General features: G+C 37.7%; 1 protein-coding gene across 7 annotated transcripts in view; it reads right to left on the bottom strand.

Moving 5' to 3' along the window:
- Window positions 1-16,798, bottom strand: part of MYO5A (myosin VA) — a 201,805-nt gene that overhangs the window by 90,582 nt on the left and 94,425 nt on the right. For all 7 annotated transcript variants that reach the window (XM_044230814.1, XM_044230813.1, XM_044230815.1 and 4 more), the window contains exons 6-11: window positions 15,015-15,158; window positions 12,675-12,756; window positions 12,245-12,352; window positions 10,353-10,459; window positions 2,864-3,129; window positions 1,946-2,027 (exon numbers count right to left, since the gene is read on the bottom strand). In XM_044230814.1, the coding sequence (XP_044086749.1) occupies window positions 1,946-2,027; window positions 2,864-3,129; window positions 10,353-10,459; window positions 12,245-12,352; window positions 12,675-12,756; window positions 15,015-15,158 (789 nt within the window). The remainder of the gene's footprint in view (window positions 1-1,945; window positions 2,028-2,863; window positions 3,130-10,352; window positions 10,460-12,244; window positions 12,353-12,674; window positions 12,757-15,014; window positions 15,159-16,798) is intronic.

Below are 16,798 nucleotides of genomic sequence, written 5' to 3'. Positions count from 1 at the left end.
CTGACAGCGACAGAGGGAAAGAGAAAGAGAAATGAGAGAGTCAGAAACACACATGCAAGGACATGGGGTCCTTGTCAAATAGACAAATGAGCCAGTCCCTAGTGAGGCCAGTGTTGGTTCCTTACATTTACAGTCATCTTGTGCCAAAATATACTAGGAAGGAGCAGAGGCTGTGGCTCTGATTAAAGTATTAAGAAACTCAGTAAAACCTTCAGAAAAGATAATGCTCAGTTTAGTCTCTGACAGGTTTTTATTAATGTTTCTTAAACAAAGATAAAAAGGACACCAATAACATTCTTATGGAAACAGTCATAAGCTTAAGGCTTGAAGATCACCTTTGCATTATTTCACTGTGCTAAGCAGCTTAACTTGACAAATAAAGAGGGTCTAAATTTTCATCAGAGTATACACAGTATTTTTTAAAAATCAAACAGTCTAAAGGTTTGATGATGACAAGCAAGAATCCCTTGCCCCACCCTTCAATCCAGTCTCACTCTCTGGAGGAAGCCATTTTTAACTTCCTTAGTTATTTCTTCTGATACTTACTTCTTTTTTTTTTTTTTTTAAAGATTTTATTTATTTATTTGACAGACAGAAATCACAAGTAGACAGAGAGGCAGGCAGAGATAGAGAGAGGGAAGCAGGCTCCCCGCTGAGCAGAGAACCCGATGCGGGGCTCGATCCCAGGACCCTGAGATCACGACCCGAGCCGAAGGCAGTGGCTTAACCCACTGAGCCACCCAGGCGCCCCGTGATACTTACTTCTAAAGCATATGTTTATCTACTATTTTCTTATGTATTCATTGTAAATATCATCTATGGATTTCTTGAAGAGGCAAATGTGGTCAAATTCATATATACCATCTCTCTACTGCCTGTCCCCTGTCCTCACAATATTACTATTTTTAGTTCTTCTTTTGATTTTTACTAATTCTGTAACTTAAAACAATACCTTTGAACTTCTATTTTTTGTTCATTAACTAGAGACCACGCCTCTTTTCCTCTCTTTTTATAAAAGGAGGTTACTAAGGACTCTTCTCCTGTCCTTCAGCTCTTCCATCGTCAACTCTTACGAGTGACTTCTTTGTTTTTTTGTTTTGCTTTTCAGGCAACTCATTTTTAACAACCTTTCTCATCAGTACTAATAACCATCCCTAATCCTGCACTTAGAACTGTGCCTGTCCTTGTTGATAACTTTACATATTCTAACTCATTCAATCTATGCAACCATATGCAGTAGGTACTATCATTATCCCCTTTATAAAGATGAGGAGACTAGGGCCCAGGAGGGTCAATTATCCTGCCCAAGGTCCCATGAATAATCAAAGCAGAATGAGATTCCAACCCAAGCAGTTTACTTTGGAGGTCTGTGATCTTCACTATTACAATGTACTGCCCGTCATTTTTAAACACCTTAAAATTCCCCAATACCATGATAATACTTGATGATATTTCATACTAGAACTGGACAAGAACCATTCTCAAGATATTCCCATTGCTATTGTTGTGGTGGATGTCTCAGATTGTTGAAAATATGTAAAAAAAAAATATGTAGAAAACAGTGTGTGCGGATTTTTCACACTGGCATCTTGAGGATACAGCAAGCAGGAGTTATGATAGTCTTCACTCCACGGGAACAACACACTAAAGGACATCCTGGGCTTAAAACTTCAAACTGCCTATGTTATCACCTAACACACTTCCTGTTTCCATCACTCAATTTATTTTGACCCAATTTTTACTATTCTCAGGTTGTAACCTGGGCTATACACATTTCTTTAACACTGCACCTAATATTAATCTAAGTTCCTCAGCAGCTCAGTTGTTCTAAATCCCACATAATAATTGCAATTTACAGTCTCTTTTCAGAAACCAGTCTTGAAACACAAAGTAGGAATTCAAAAGAATTTATAGTAGAATATTAGTTAAGAAAGAAAATTCTTACCATATTGAATTGTTGCTGTAGTTTTTCATTTGCATAATTTATGCAAAACTGTTCAAAACTATTTATCTCAAATGTTTCAAATCTGTAAAATGAAAAACAGTATGTTAAGAGGAGAAAAAGAAACAAACAGCTTTTTAAAATATTCAAAATGTGCCCATTAGAAAGAAAGAAATGGGAAATTTCCCAACATTCTGAAACCTCTTTTCCACATCAGTGAAGATAAAGGTTTATAAGTCAGTAACATGGAATCTACATCCATCAGGTAGGCATCAGCCATGTAGCAGAGAGATTTTTTTTGAAGGCTCCAGCATGCAGCAATGTTCAACACTATGAGTTTTTGAGGGCTAATTCATCCCCAGGTGGGGAACAATCGTAATTATGATAAAGCTACTGCTCTTGTCAATTTATAGATTCAGGGCCTATATTCACATAAAAGGGAACTAAAAATAGAGATCGCATAGGTTCTTTTGAAAAACTTTATAAGATAATTTTTAAAATTAGGCATCAAAAATCACAAATGTATAGAACTGTATTAACAGCTAAATGAGGGTACCCAGAGGGACACCTGGGTGGCTCAGTCAGTTAAGCATCTGCTTTCAGCTCAGGTCATTATCCCAGCCAGAGCCCTGGGATAGAGTCCTGCATTGGGCTCCCTGCTCACCTGGGAGTCTGCTTCTCCCTCTGCCCCTCCCCCTGCTCATGTTCTCTCTCACTCTCTTTCTTTCAAATAAATAAAATCTTTGAAGGAGGGCACCCAGAGAAGGCAAACTAGCAAATGAAATAAGATTTTTAGAAACGCTCTTCTAATTTTCTTTTCTCCTTACCAGTAGGAGACAGAATCTAGGACCTACTCAGAGTTACTAGATAATCTCTAGAAAGAAATGCTCTGTGGCAGACCATTAAGCCAAATACACTTACCCATATATGTCCAGCACTCCAATAAAAGAGTGCTGTTTGACAGCAGAATGGAGGGCCTGATTGACATGATCTACGATCCAGCTAAAGAGCTTGGCATAAATGTGCTTGGCCAAAGCATCACGGGCATTCGTGGCCTGCAGCTTAGAGATGGGCTTGATGTATGTCTCTGTGGCGGTAGCCAGTTTCCGATGGCAGAGCCAGTGACACATCTCCTCATAGTCTACGCCCATAAGGTCAGAGAAGATGCTGAGAGGTTCATGCTTGGGCTGATAAAAAAGAGTGGGTTATTTCCTACGACCAAATCAATCAAATAAGAATTTACTAAAAGAACACAAAGAAGTAACAAATAAACCCAGCAATTTCTTTGTTATAATGAACACCCAGATCACTTCAACCTGATCGGTGATAATAATCTTAGTCATCCAGTAGACTAGCATCTAGACACCATTTTACTATCTCTACTAGGGCTCGTTTCACACGCTACATCTTCCTTTCTCTTCACTGTATTTGTTTATATCTGTCTTCGGGCACCTTTATTCAGTCAGTTGATCAGAAGATCTGTCAGCTTGTCAACAAGTATTTACTTAGTGCCTACAACATGCCGGTAAATAAAACCAGACATGGCCCCTATCTTCCTAGAACTTAGAGTCACTAGGGGAAATGGATATTAGTCAAACGACTGCTCCCTAAAATGTAAAACGACTGCGGAGAACAAGGGTGCTATCCTATGATTCCATGTGAAAGGACTGCGCTCCACTCGGGAGGCAAGTGCCAGTTGTCTTGAGAAACAAGAGTTGAGATTTGAAGAATGGGGAAGTATTAACTCAGTGAAAGGGGAAAGAAGGGGTCTTCAGGCCGAGGGCATAGCTGGTACACAAGTCCTGTGGTGGGAGAAAACTATAGTTTGAGGGACCAAAGCTGAGTGAGGGAGAAAATATCTGAGATGAAGCCAGAGAGACAGGCTGCTCTTTATCCTGAGAGCAAAGGGAAGTCACTGAAGGGTTTAAGACAGATAACTTGAGAGTTATTCATAGGACTTCTTAGATTAGAATCTCTTTAATCTCTATCCCCTACAAGGTCTTCCCTAGGCCTTGATTTGAGTAGACTGAGTAGACATTCAATAAAACCTTGTTTAGTTTAATCTACACAAGTGCACTACATTTGTGAACATCTTTACTCACATGTTTCAGTTGACTCTGATGACATTCCTAGGGAATAAGCAGGATGAACATGGCTATCTTGGAGCAAAATCCAAGAGGACAGCTTATCAAACATCAGATGGCCAGTGTATGTCACAGTTGTCATTAGAACCTGGGTGTCGGCATCCTCACCTCCTGACCCTTCCCACTGAAGCAGTCCCTTCCTTCCCTCACCTCCCCTCCTCCCGAGTGGTCACTTCAGATACAAATTAGCATCCTTACCAACAGCATGCTATATGTCCCTTAAATAAGCAGCTAATTTCATTCATATAAATATGTATGATTTGACATTAGTACTTTCTAAACATATTCTATTTGAACAACATGACCATACTATTAGATCACGGCTGTAAATTTTTTGTTCAAATTTTCTGTAACTTTACTGATTTTTAGACTTCTTCATTTACCTCTTCTCTTTATCTGAGAAAAGTCAATAATCTCTCACTACGATAGAATTATTTCTTCTTTTGGTTTCTGTTGATTTTTGCTTTATATATGTTAAGTCTATGCCATTAAGTACATGAAAGTTCAAAAGCGTTATATCTCCCTGATGAATAAAACCTCTATTATTACATAGTACTCTATTTACCTTTAGTATTGCTTTGGTCCCAACTATTTTGTTGAATATCAATACAGGCTCTGCCAGGGTTTTTTTTAGTTATTATGATGTGTCTTCTCTAAACTTATTTTCAAACTTTCTGTACCTTTATGTTTTGAGGATACTTTTTTCAAAACTATTCAGCTGAATTCCTACAGCAGTAATCCAGTTGTTATCTAGTACTCTAGTTCCATGTTTTTAGGGGGAACAGGGGCTGATGATTCTCTTTAACTTTTTTTCTAGACTAATTTTAGACTAAGACAAAAGTTTCAAGAGCAGTACAAAGAATTTCCTTCACCCAGATTCCCTAAATATTATCATTTTACACATTTGCTTGTATCATTCTCTCTCCTCCAAATACATGTACATACACATTAATTTTTTAGAACCTTTGAGAGTGGGAAGAAAAAAATAAAACGACAAAAAACCTTTGAGAGAAGTTCCATGCATGATGCCATTTTAGTCCTAAATATTTTCAGGGTGCAACTCCTAAAAACCAAAGACATTGTCTTATATAACTATGATATCACCAAGAAAATTAGAAAATTAGCAATGACACAACTCTATTATCTAACCTACAGATCCAATCCAATTTTTTTTTTTCTGGCTGTTCTAACAGTCTCTGCACAGGAGTGGGGGAGATATTTTTATAGTCCAGGATCCATTCTAAGTTCATACACTGAATTTAATTGCCATGTTTCACTAGCCTCCTTTAATCTCAATAGGTCTTCACTCTTTTTTGTTTGTTTGTTTGTGACCTTGACCTTTTTAATGTAGGTCCTTCAATGAAGGTCTGTATGACACTGCCTCATGATTAAGATTTGGGTCATGCCTTCCTAGCAGGAATACCAGAGAAGTGATGTTGTGCTCTCAGTTCACCACATCAGAAGTTATTTAGTGTTCAACAGTCATTTCTCTAAAGACATCCAGATGGCTAACACCCACATGAACACATGCTTAATATCAATCACCACCAGGGAAATGCAAATCAAAACTACGATGAGATATCACTGCACACCTGCCAAAACAGCTCAAATCAAAAACACAAGAAACAACAAGTGTTGGTAAGGATGTGGAGAAAAAAAGACCCCTCATGGATTGCTAGTGGGAATGCAAACTCTTGCAGCCACTCTGGAAAACAGTATGGAAAAAGTTAAGTTTCCACAAAACACTCTGGAAAAAGTTAAAAATAGAACTACCCTATGATCCAGTAATCACACTCCTGAGTATTTACCCCGAAAATGCAAAAACCCTAATTCGAAGGGGTGCAAGCACTCCCATATTTATTGCAGTATTAACAATAGCTGCACTATGGAAAAAGCCCAAGAAACAGACTCTTAACTACTAAGAGCAAACTGATGTTACCAGAGGGGAGGTGGGTGGGGGAGGGTGAAACAAGTGATGGGGATGAAGGAGGCACTTGTGATGAGCACCGGGTGTTGTATGGAAGTGCTGAACACTATAATGCACACCTGAAAATAATCTTACACTGTATGGTAACTATACTGGAGTTAAAATTAAAAACCTGGGGGGGAAAAAAAAACCAACCATGTTCACTATAAGCTACAAACCAGAGAAATAAAGAATTTCTTTTTTTTTTTTTAAAGATTTTATTTATTTATTTGACAGAGAGATACACCAAAAGAGGGAACAAAAGCAGGGGAAGTGGGGGTTGGGGGAAGGAGGCTTCCTGCTGAGCAGGGAGCCCAATAAAGAATATCCTTAAAGGCTTTTTATTTTTTTTGTTAAAGATTTATTTACTTAAGAGAGAGTAAGAGAGCCTCTGGGTGGCTCAGCTGGTTAAGTGGGTGCCCTCTGCTCAGGTCATGATTCCAGAGTCCTGGGATCAAGCCCCGCATCAGCTACCTGCCCAATGGAGAGCCTGATTCTCGCTCTCTCCCTGCCTGCCTCTCTGCCTACTTGTGATCCCTCTCTCTCTGGATCTCTCTCTCTCAAATAAATAAATAAATAAATAAAATCTTTTAAAAGAGAGAGAGAGAGAGTGTGAGAGAGAGAGAGAATGAGAGGGGAGAGGGTCAGAGCGTCAGAGGGAGAAGCAGACTCCCTGCTGAGTAGGGAACCAGGGACTAGATCCCGGGACTGGATCGTTGGTTCATGACCTGAGCCAAAGGCAGTTGCTTAACCAACTGAGCCACTCAGGTGCCCTTTAAAGGCTTTTTAAAAGCAAACAACAGGGACGCCTGGGTGGCTCAGTAGGTTAAAGCCTCTGCCTTCGGCTGGGGTCATGATCCCAGAGTCCTGGGATTGAGCCCCAGGTCGGGCTCTCTGCTCGGCAGGGAGCCTGCTTCCTCCTCTCTCTCTGCCTGCCTCTCTGCCTACTTGTGATCTCTCTCTGTCAAATAAATAATAAAATCTTTAAAACAAACAAACAAACAAAAAAAGCAAACAACAGCAACAAGTACAAAAAAAGAAGTTCTGTGATGTTGATTGGTTTTTCCACTGGTCCTGTGACTTGCAGTCACCTGATTAAGGGAATGCCTGCCAAGTTTCTCCACTGTAAAGATGGCTATTTTCCCTTTGTAACTAAGTATTTTGTGGGGAGTTCTGTCTTTCCTGGCCCAATATACTATTCATAATTATTACTATTTTAATTAATGAAACATTTTCATTAAAATGAAATGTGCTTTCCTAGTTTATTGATCCACCATTCATTCTGTACTTTAAGATCTATCGTGGGTCACTTTCCTTCTACCTAAACCAGGTTCTTTAATTATTTCCTTTAGTGAGGGCCTTTTGGTGACAAAATCTCCCAATTTCTATTTGTCTGAAAACACTTCTATTCTTCCCTCATTCTGGAAAGATCTTTTTATGGGATATACAATTCTAAGTTAATAGTTTTCTACTCTAGAGCACTGAAGATAGTGTTTTCTAGCTTCTATTGTAGTTGAGAAGTGAGCTAATGGTTTAACTGTTATTTCTTCAAAAGTAGTTATATTCTATCTCTCTACCTGTTTTAAGATTTTTCTCTCTGCCTCTGATAGCATTATGGTGTGCCTTAGGTGGATTTCTTTTTATTTATCCTAATTAGGATTTTGTGGACTTTCCTTATCTGAGGTTTAGAAGCCATTTTCACAATTTCTGAAATTTGTGAATAATTATCTTTCAAATATTATGTCTGCCTCTTTCTTTTTTTTTTTCCCCTCTACGAATTCTCATTCGATTAAAATTAGATTTTATTATTCTATCCTTTACCTCTCCTCTGTTTTAAGTGCTCCATCTCTGGGTCTGTCTTGCATTTTGGGTAATTTCTTCACATCTTTCTTCTAGTTCATCTCTTCTCTCCTCAGTTGTGTTGATTTGCTATTAATTTCTTTCAGCATTCTTTTTTTTTTTTTTAAAGATTTTTATTTATTTATTTGACAGAGAGAGATCACAAGCAGGCATAGAGGCAGGCAGAGAGAGAGAGAGAGAGGAGGAAGCAGGCTCCCTGCTGAGCAGAGAGCCCGATGCGGGACTCGATCCCAGGACCCTGAGATCATGACCTGAGCCGAAGGCAGCAGCTTAACCCACTGAGCCACCCAGGTGCCCCCTTTTTTTTTTTTAAAGATTTTTATTTATTTATTTGACAGAGAGAGATCACAAGCAGGCATAGAGGCAGGCAGAGAGAGAGAGAGAGAGGATCTTTCAGCATTCTTAATGGGTTTGACTCTTATCTGTTGTTTCACCTAGCTCCTTCTATTTTATTTCTTTGTGGCATTTGTGATTTCTGACTATGAACCAATTATTTGTTGTAAATTTTCTCATGGGACTCTATTGAGACTTGGATCATCCAAAGTAGATTTATAGATTTATATTTGCTTCTGACAGGCATCTAAGGCACCACCAATCCAGGACCAATTTCAGTTAAGTTTTCTGTATTTAGCTTTCCGGGAACTACAAAAATCAGTCTGGGAGTAACTGTGAGGGTCAGTTCACTGCCATAAAATTTTAGGACCTATTTTCTCCTACACATAGCACCAAGGTTTGCTTAAGCCAGATCAACTTTTCTTTGTACTCTTCAAGTAGGTGGTGGGCAAGTTTATTACTAGTTTCCCATTTAGGGCCTTAGCTTTAGGCAGGAGTTCCCCTGTTTATATGAGTCCTGGGCTTTGTCTTTTGTTTTTTGCACTCTACTTGGCTAGGAAAACTAAAACTCATGGTCACTTGGCTTCAGTAAATGCCGTCAAGATGAGCCCTAATTCCAGGGTTCTACTTCTTTCTCATAGCTCCTATTTTCACTTAGTTTCTGGTCTCTGACTAAATTTTATATATTTATTAATTTTTAAAAAAAATATAATTTATTATGGGGCATCTGGCTGGCTCAGTCAGTGGAACATGAGACTCTTAATCTTGGGAGTTGTGAGTTCAAGCCTCATGTTAGGTCAGAGATTACTTAAAAATAAAATCTTTAAAAATAAAAAATATATATATATATATATATATTTAAAATATATTATATTTTTTAATATATTAAAATATATTAATATATAAATATATATATATAATATATATATTTATATATATATATATAATATATATATATATAATATATATATATTATATATATACTTTCTTTTCCAGCACTTTTCGACTGGGTGCTCTGGTTGATCTTCATACTGGATAAACCATAAATATATATATATATATTTATGGTTTATCCAGTATGAAGATCAACCAGAGCACCCAGTCGAAAAGTGCTGGAAAAGAAAGTCTCATTTTACAGATGAGGAAACAGAAGTTCAGAGAAGTGTAAGCAACTCACCAAAAAAACAAAGCATGATTAAACAGTAAAGTAGGGACTGAATCCAAGCAGAGACACAAAAACATGTATTTCAAAACTAACGTCTTATTTATGCAAATTTAAATCATGAATTAATCTACTTGTAGATTTGCTAATATCAACTTGGGTATCTGAAGAGTGAAACATAAATCTTCAGATTGTGTCCTATCACAGTATTGAGGAAGCAGGATGGAAAAATAATTAATTATACTAAAACTCCCTCCATTCTAATAAAGTTAGAAAGTACCTAAAACTGTGTGTGCGCGCACACGCGTGCGCATGAGTTATATTTGATGGTGGTGATCAGCAAATACTGCAAATCATAAATGCCCAATGAGGACAACCTGAGACTACCAGGTTTTGTTACAATTTAAACAAACACTTCCACATATAGAATTGGGTTTTAATTCTCAGTGTGCAGTTATCACTATGTGTGAAAGAATATGCAAATCCTAGTGAAGACACTCAGTCCTCCAGTCATCTAGTTCCTCTTCACAGGAGTAATCACTGTTAATAGTTGTTTCAATAACCTTTAAACTATATTACAACTCCACAGCTGAAGACATAAAGTTTTCAATTACTGGTATGTACCATGGGCCAAATGAACCCCTCTCCCTTGACATCCCCAGTCCAACTTTCACACTGAATACTAATACTTCCCACCTCTGTTCATATGGACCAGACATGTATCCAAGTTCTCTCCTCTTCCCTACCGCTAACACACACAATCACTGTGCAGGAGGGATTAGCATCCAAATTTCTTAGCTTCGGTTCACGATTCTACTTGGGATAATTTATCTCTCTGATAAGGACAATAGAGACTTCAAATATTAACAAAACTGAAACAAAACTGAATTAACAAAACTGAAACACAAGGAAACTGCTATCACACTAAGCATATTCTGAACTTACAGGTATCGTGCAGCTGTCTGAATCCCGAGATGTAAATGCAACATTGCCTAAGTGAAGGATGCCAGCAAGTATTCGGAAAATTCCCATCTGATAAGACTCACTAATTCCTGAAATAGAGTAAATGAACAAGTGATAATAAACTATTGCAACAGCCAATATTAAGCCTATTTTTAACCCTTGAATATTACCAAAGGTGGTAATATTACCAAAGGTGCAGATGGTCACATGTCATGGTTAACCACACTTTCATCTTTGCTGACATCAACACGTAACACCATGTAGCATCACGGTTGAGAGCACAGGCTGTGGAGTGAGAACTGGCTCAAGGGCAGGTGTTGCTCCTGACCTGCCATGTCACGTGGGCACATAACTTCACCCTTCTATGTTTCTGTTTTCTCATGTGAGATATGGAAATAGTTGTGACTACCTCAAAGGGAATCCATGAGCATTAAATGAGAAAATGCATATAGTCCTGTAGTATACTTAGCATACTACGGGACACGTGGTAAATGCTAAACAAATTATCATCGCCATCATACCCTAGATTTAAGTATTTTACTAACATTATTACCTTTTCTATTTTCTCTAATCCCAAGTGCAAGCTGTAGCCCAATAAGACTATTTTAAGTCAGATTATTTTAATTACTCCTTCTAACTACAGACCAACTATAAGTTAAAGAGATCTCAAGATGAGAAGTGTTTGGGCCCATGTTGTACTCAGCTTGATGAGGGAATTTGAAATGCGGCATTAGAGTAGCAACTGATGGATAAGGCAGGATGAGAAAGCTGTATAGCTTTGGCATTTTATCAGATCTGGCTTCATTTTTCAATAAGGTAAGAATTTCCTGAATATTAGATATAATTATATAGAAGTAAAAATAGTAAAATTATTTTCAAATATGTAATCATATACAGGGTAATTGAGAGTTGAGCTTATAATGAATATTTTTACTATCTCCTAATTATGACTTTTATAAATTTGCAATTTTCTATTTATGAATAGATTTAGCCCTAAAATTACAGCAGTAATTTTTCAAACTTTAATGTGCATATGAATCACCAATGGATCTTGTTAACATGCAGATCTGTTTCAGTCGATCTAAAATGGGGCTTGAGTTTCTGAATTTTTGCAAGCTCCACTATGGTCCTGGACCATACTCTGATTAGCAATGCTTTTAAATTAAATTAGCTCACTTCATAGTACTCATCAAAATACCAACACATGATTTTAGTCATTTATATTTTGAGGTTTTTAAAATAAATAATTCACCACTAAAAGTTGTACACTGCAGTTCTAAAGATTAATTTACTTGCATGTAGACCCCATATTTTTTAAATCTCAGAAGCAAGACAGCGACATTTGAGCCATCTTTTAAACAGTGGAATAGTCTACTTGCGATACAATGTTTGTCACTACACAAACTCAACCACATTCCCAAACACAAACGACCAAAAAAAAAAAAGGACGAAACAAACAAAACAGCCAGAACCCTACAAAATGTGAACTTGAACTTGTTCAGGAACTCATCTCATTTAGCTTTAGGTTTCAGATTTTGTGAAAATTAAAACAAAGAATTACAGTTAGTCCTACCTCCCCTAATGCCTTCAGTTTATTGAAGGATAATTTGCATACCATAATTCACCTGTTTTAAGTGTACTATTCAGTGATGAGTTGTATAACCATTACTACAATCTGATTTTAGAATAGTTCCCATCACCCCCCCAAAAAACCTTGAGCTCATTTGCTGCCCCAAGTTATTTTATAAGGAACAAATGTTAAATCTCCCAACAACACTCACCACCTAATACAAAGCTAAGCCAATATTCCAAACAAAGACTGCGTGAATAAGAGAACTACTGCTCCTAAGAGCTCAAAAATAAAATTATATTACCTAGCAGAGTGCAGGCCTGCCTGGTATGTGCCATCTCCTTGGTATCATCAACTCCTTCAATCACAGGACTGCCACCTTGCTTCGTGTAATGAAAGCTATTTGCATTTCCTGCAATGAATGAAAATAAAAGATTTGCAGCCTATGAAGATGCCTTAAATCCTACCCTTATGTCCACTCTAAAGCAGAGGCAGTGATAGCCCCATTAAGTGGACTGCCTGTGGACTCATCACTCATCTTAAATAGGTATCCACGTAAGGCCCATCCTACTTCACCCCTTCCCCATCCCCAGGTTATCGTGAAGCCAATCGCAAACTTCCTATCATTTTACTCATAAATATTTTAGTATTAGATAATCTCCTATAATAAGTTTATGGACACAGGAATAAATGAAAACAATACCAGAACAATAAATCTAACACCATATCCGTACCTAATCGCAGCATTTTAAATTCAGGTAACTTTGCTGAAGCACAAAGCTGGTAGAAGATATGATAGTTTCTCTCCTCTTCTGCCTTTGAAATAAGAAGAATTTTCAATTATAGCATTTTAACCTAAAACCCTGAAAATTCAATCATAAAATAAAATTTTTAAAGATTATTATTATTATTATTCATTTGAGAGAGGAATAGAGAGAGACAGAGCCCAAGCGGCAGGAGAAGCAGAGGGAGAAGAAGACCCCCACTGAGCTGGGATTCAAAATGCGGGGCCTGATGCCAGGACCTGAAGATCATGACTTGAGCTGAAGGTAGACACTTAATCATCTGAGCCACCCAGGTGCTCCCAATTTTTTTTAAGATTTATTTATTTGAGAAAGAAAGAGAGCAGGGGGTGGGGCAGAGGGAGAGAATCTCAAGCAGACTCCCCACTGAGCACAGAGCCTGATCAGGTCCCTATCCCACAACTTTGAGATCATGACCTGAGCTGAAATCAAGGGTCAGACACTTAAACTACTGAGCCACCAAGGCACCCCCATAAAATGAAATTTTAATATTTAATTATCTCAGTGTAATAAGTTGTCCTTTACCTAAATTTTTAATATAGATTTATGATTATTAAATCTCATGATTTATCAGTCATGTGCCTATATGTATGAATGTGTATCTGTTGGTCACAGTCCACATTATATCTGATAATGGTGCTTTTTGAAGTAGAGAACAGTTTGATATATGCCTTTGGGGAAAACTAAAACCCTGTTTTTGAAGTATAGGTATCCCCTGCTTTTCTAAAGCTCGCACTACACCACTTCATTTTTGCAGAAAGCCTACATTAGCGCCTGTTTTGCTAACCAAAGGAAATCCAAAGAGGCTCTTTTACAGAAAAGCAAAAACTGGTGTTTAGCAGTTACTTTGTGGTGAGCCATTACAGAGGCTGCACTCCCCCAGCAGCGAGCGTGGAACCACCAAGCTCTTTACACGGGAACTACACTCAGCATCTTGGCATCGAGCTGCCATAGCTTTGAACTGTGTCTGTGAGCATCTGCGCTTTATCTCGATTTATTCTGTGTATCTGCTAGCATGTGTCCTAAGGGATCAGAAAAGCCTAAGAGAGGTTATTTTTGGGGTCTGGGATGCTCAGAAATTTTTCCATATAAATTAATCGTAATTTTTTTCTTCACTTCACACCATTTCAGCTTACAGAAGTTTTCATAGGACCAATCTACTTTTGGAAAAAGGGGTAAATGTGTACTCAATATCTTCTCACAGTACCTCTCAGGCTCATGGTCTTCCTAACACTTTAAATGAAAAAGAATATTCTACCTTTGCCATATGTCAGACCAGATCATCTCCTGTGGTTGTTTGTAAGAAATCCACAAATGCACTGCATCATCTACATCATTTTAGTTTATACATTATAACATTAATAAAATATTTTACAGAACAGAAAATAAATCATGTATAATTTTAACATAATTTCTTGGTATTTCCTGACAGTCCTTTTTCCACATACATACTTTAGAAATGCAGCTGTAATAACACTGTTCATACAAAACTGAATCCTCATACTCCACCATCATATCCTTGAATTCTGTAGTGTATTCAGCTGACTAAATCACAGTGTGGCCTCAAAGTCAGGTCTGATCCCCAAAAGGGGCTTATGTCTAGTAAAGGAGATTTCTTAGCCTTCATTATTCTATTTAAACAATACCATATTCTAAGAGAGGAAAAGGAAGAAAAGAGGACAAGGAACTAGGTTCAAACTGTAATTCACTGAAAACATAATCCAATGTCTTCCCTACCAACTAGGAAATATGAGACTTGAGAGTAAACTAGAAACACCTCTTGGGGAGCCTGGGTGGCGCAGTCAGTTAGGCATCCGACTCTGGGCTTCAGCTCAGGTCATGATCTCAGGATCATGGGATGGAGCCCCATGTCAGCTTGCGCTCAGCAGGAAGTCTGCTTGGGATTTTCTCTCTCCCTCTGCCCCTCCCCCTACTTATGCTCACATTCTCTCTCTCTGAAAGAAACAAATAAAATCTTTAAAAAAAAATAAACTAATAGCACCTCTTTTTAATTAAGCTACAACCATTTGCAGGAAAAAGTCTAAACCATTAAACCTAAACCAGCGCCCAGTTCCACAGATTATTAGTCTAATGGGTTTGCCCTGCCTCTGACAGGTACCATTTTACGTATTTCAGCCCAAATGTGGTTTGTAGTAATACTGTCATAATATGCCCAAGAGTATCTGCAAATAAAATGCATACTAGCAAGCATGAGCTCTAGAATTATATGGCAATCTAACAAAAATTTATACATGCAGCTGCCCGTCTTACCTGGAATACCACTCGGGATTTCTCTAAAAGGTAAGTTCTCATATTGGCACCAATGATTCGGTATCTCTTATCAAAACCAATTTCAATATACTTCCCAAAACGGCTGCTGTTATCATTCCGGGTTGTCTTAGCATTTCCAATGGACTAAGAAGCAAGGGAAAAAAATAGTATCTTAGAAATACAGTTCATGACATGACATTTACAGAGTCTGTTCAGGGAGAGATAGGACAGTGTAACACAACACTTTAAAACTGATTCTTTTAAGAACAGAACTGATTTTGCACCTGCAAGTAAGTACCAGTGTATGCTTTGCCCAGTGCACAACCACACAGATACCGACTAATAGCTCAGATCTGCCTTATTCTCACACAAATTATCTTCAGGAACAGCAAACCTGAGCCCAGCGGCTGGGAGACTTTCACACCATTTTGCTATCAGAACACACCCATTCAGTTCAACAAAGAAAGAACTGGATGGGACTGGGGGCTGTAAAAGCACGGTGGGTTTGCGTTTCGTGAAAACTTAGTCTGTTTAATGTAAATGAGCTGGTTAAGGCAAATTATTATTTTTAGGGAAATACTGCTCTGGTGTTGAGTCTCTTTAGCTAAAAGTTTCTATCCTCTTATCCTGTGACAACAAAGGCCCAGTTGGACTGGTTTTTAGCAGAATCTTAGTAATCACCCATTCAATTCAGTCATTTTCAGAAACCAAACATAATAAAATTTGCCCTTGGATTTTGATAGCTGTATCCAACTTGAAAACATCTGCCATAGAATTCAGAGACTGTAACTTTCTGCTAATTTTTTATATAATTAAAAAAATTAAGATAATATATGCACTACTTTCTAACTTAGGTAACATGCTTCTAGAAATTTTTCTTCCAAGGAAAAGCAAAAAACATGGTGTAGGTAGAGAATCAAGCGTTCACATAATGCATGCATTAAATATTTAGTAAAATATTTTATGTAAGACTACTTAATTTACTTGTACAGAACCTGAGAGGATCAGGATTAGTAGACTGAAACCATAGCAGAGAGAAAGACATGAAAATGCTCTGGAGTGTTAAAAAAGCAAAACAAATACAAATGATGAAAACAGTAGTAACACAGCCACAAAAAAATCAACACATCAGATTCTCTGATCAATCAAAGAAGGCACATTTCACTCTCGGAAACACAGGGCAGGTACTGTCCTATTTTGCTTTGGCAATAAGAACACTGCTATATTTCAGAATAACATTTTAAAGGGAAAGAATGACAGAAAGCTATCTTCCCAGCAAAGTAATAGGAGTAGTCTAGTGTAGCTTAAGACAATTTAACAATACATTTACTTAGATATTCCCCTTCTTTTTTTTTTAAATTTTTTATTGTTTATAAACATGTATTTTTATCCCAAGGGGTAGGGTAGAGATATTCCCCTTCTTAATATGACAAAAAGTACAACAAAATTCTCCATATCTTCCAATTGTTTTTATTTTATTTAGAAAAGGAAATTAATGATAAATGCAGGATTTTCTTTCAAAACAGAATATTCCATCAAAGAGCAGATGAAAAAGTTGTGGTAATTGTGGCAGTGACAGTGATAGCCACCGAGTGTTTACCAGGCACTGTCCTAAGCCCCTTCCCACCAGCAACTAAGCAAGCTGGCAAAGAGGGTCCACAGCTTCTCCTCCTTCCCTGACCGCACCCCACCTTCCTTCCATATGCCATCTCTCTCCTAGCGACTCAGAGTACGTGTCCAAGGGGCTGAGCTGCCAAAACAATACTACCCTTGTGAGAAGCAAG

The sequence above is a fragment of the Neovison vison genome, chromosome 13, assembly GCF_020171115.1.
Source record: "Neovison vison isolate M4711 chromosome 13, ASM_NN_V1, whole genome shotgun sequence".
NCBI lineage: Eukaryota > Metazoa > Chordata > Mammalia > Carnivora > Mustelidae > Neogale > Neogale vison.
Note: the sequence above shows the minus strand (reverse complement) of the source record. Positions and strands in the feature narration are given on the sequence as shown.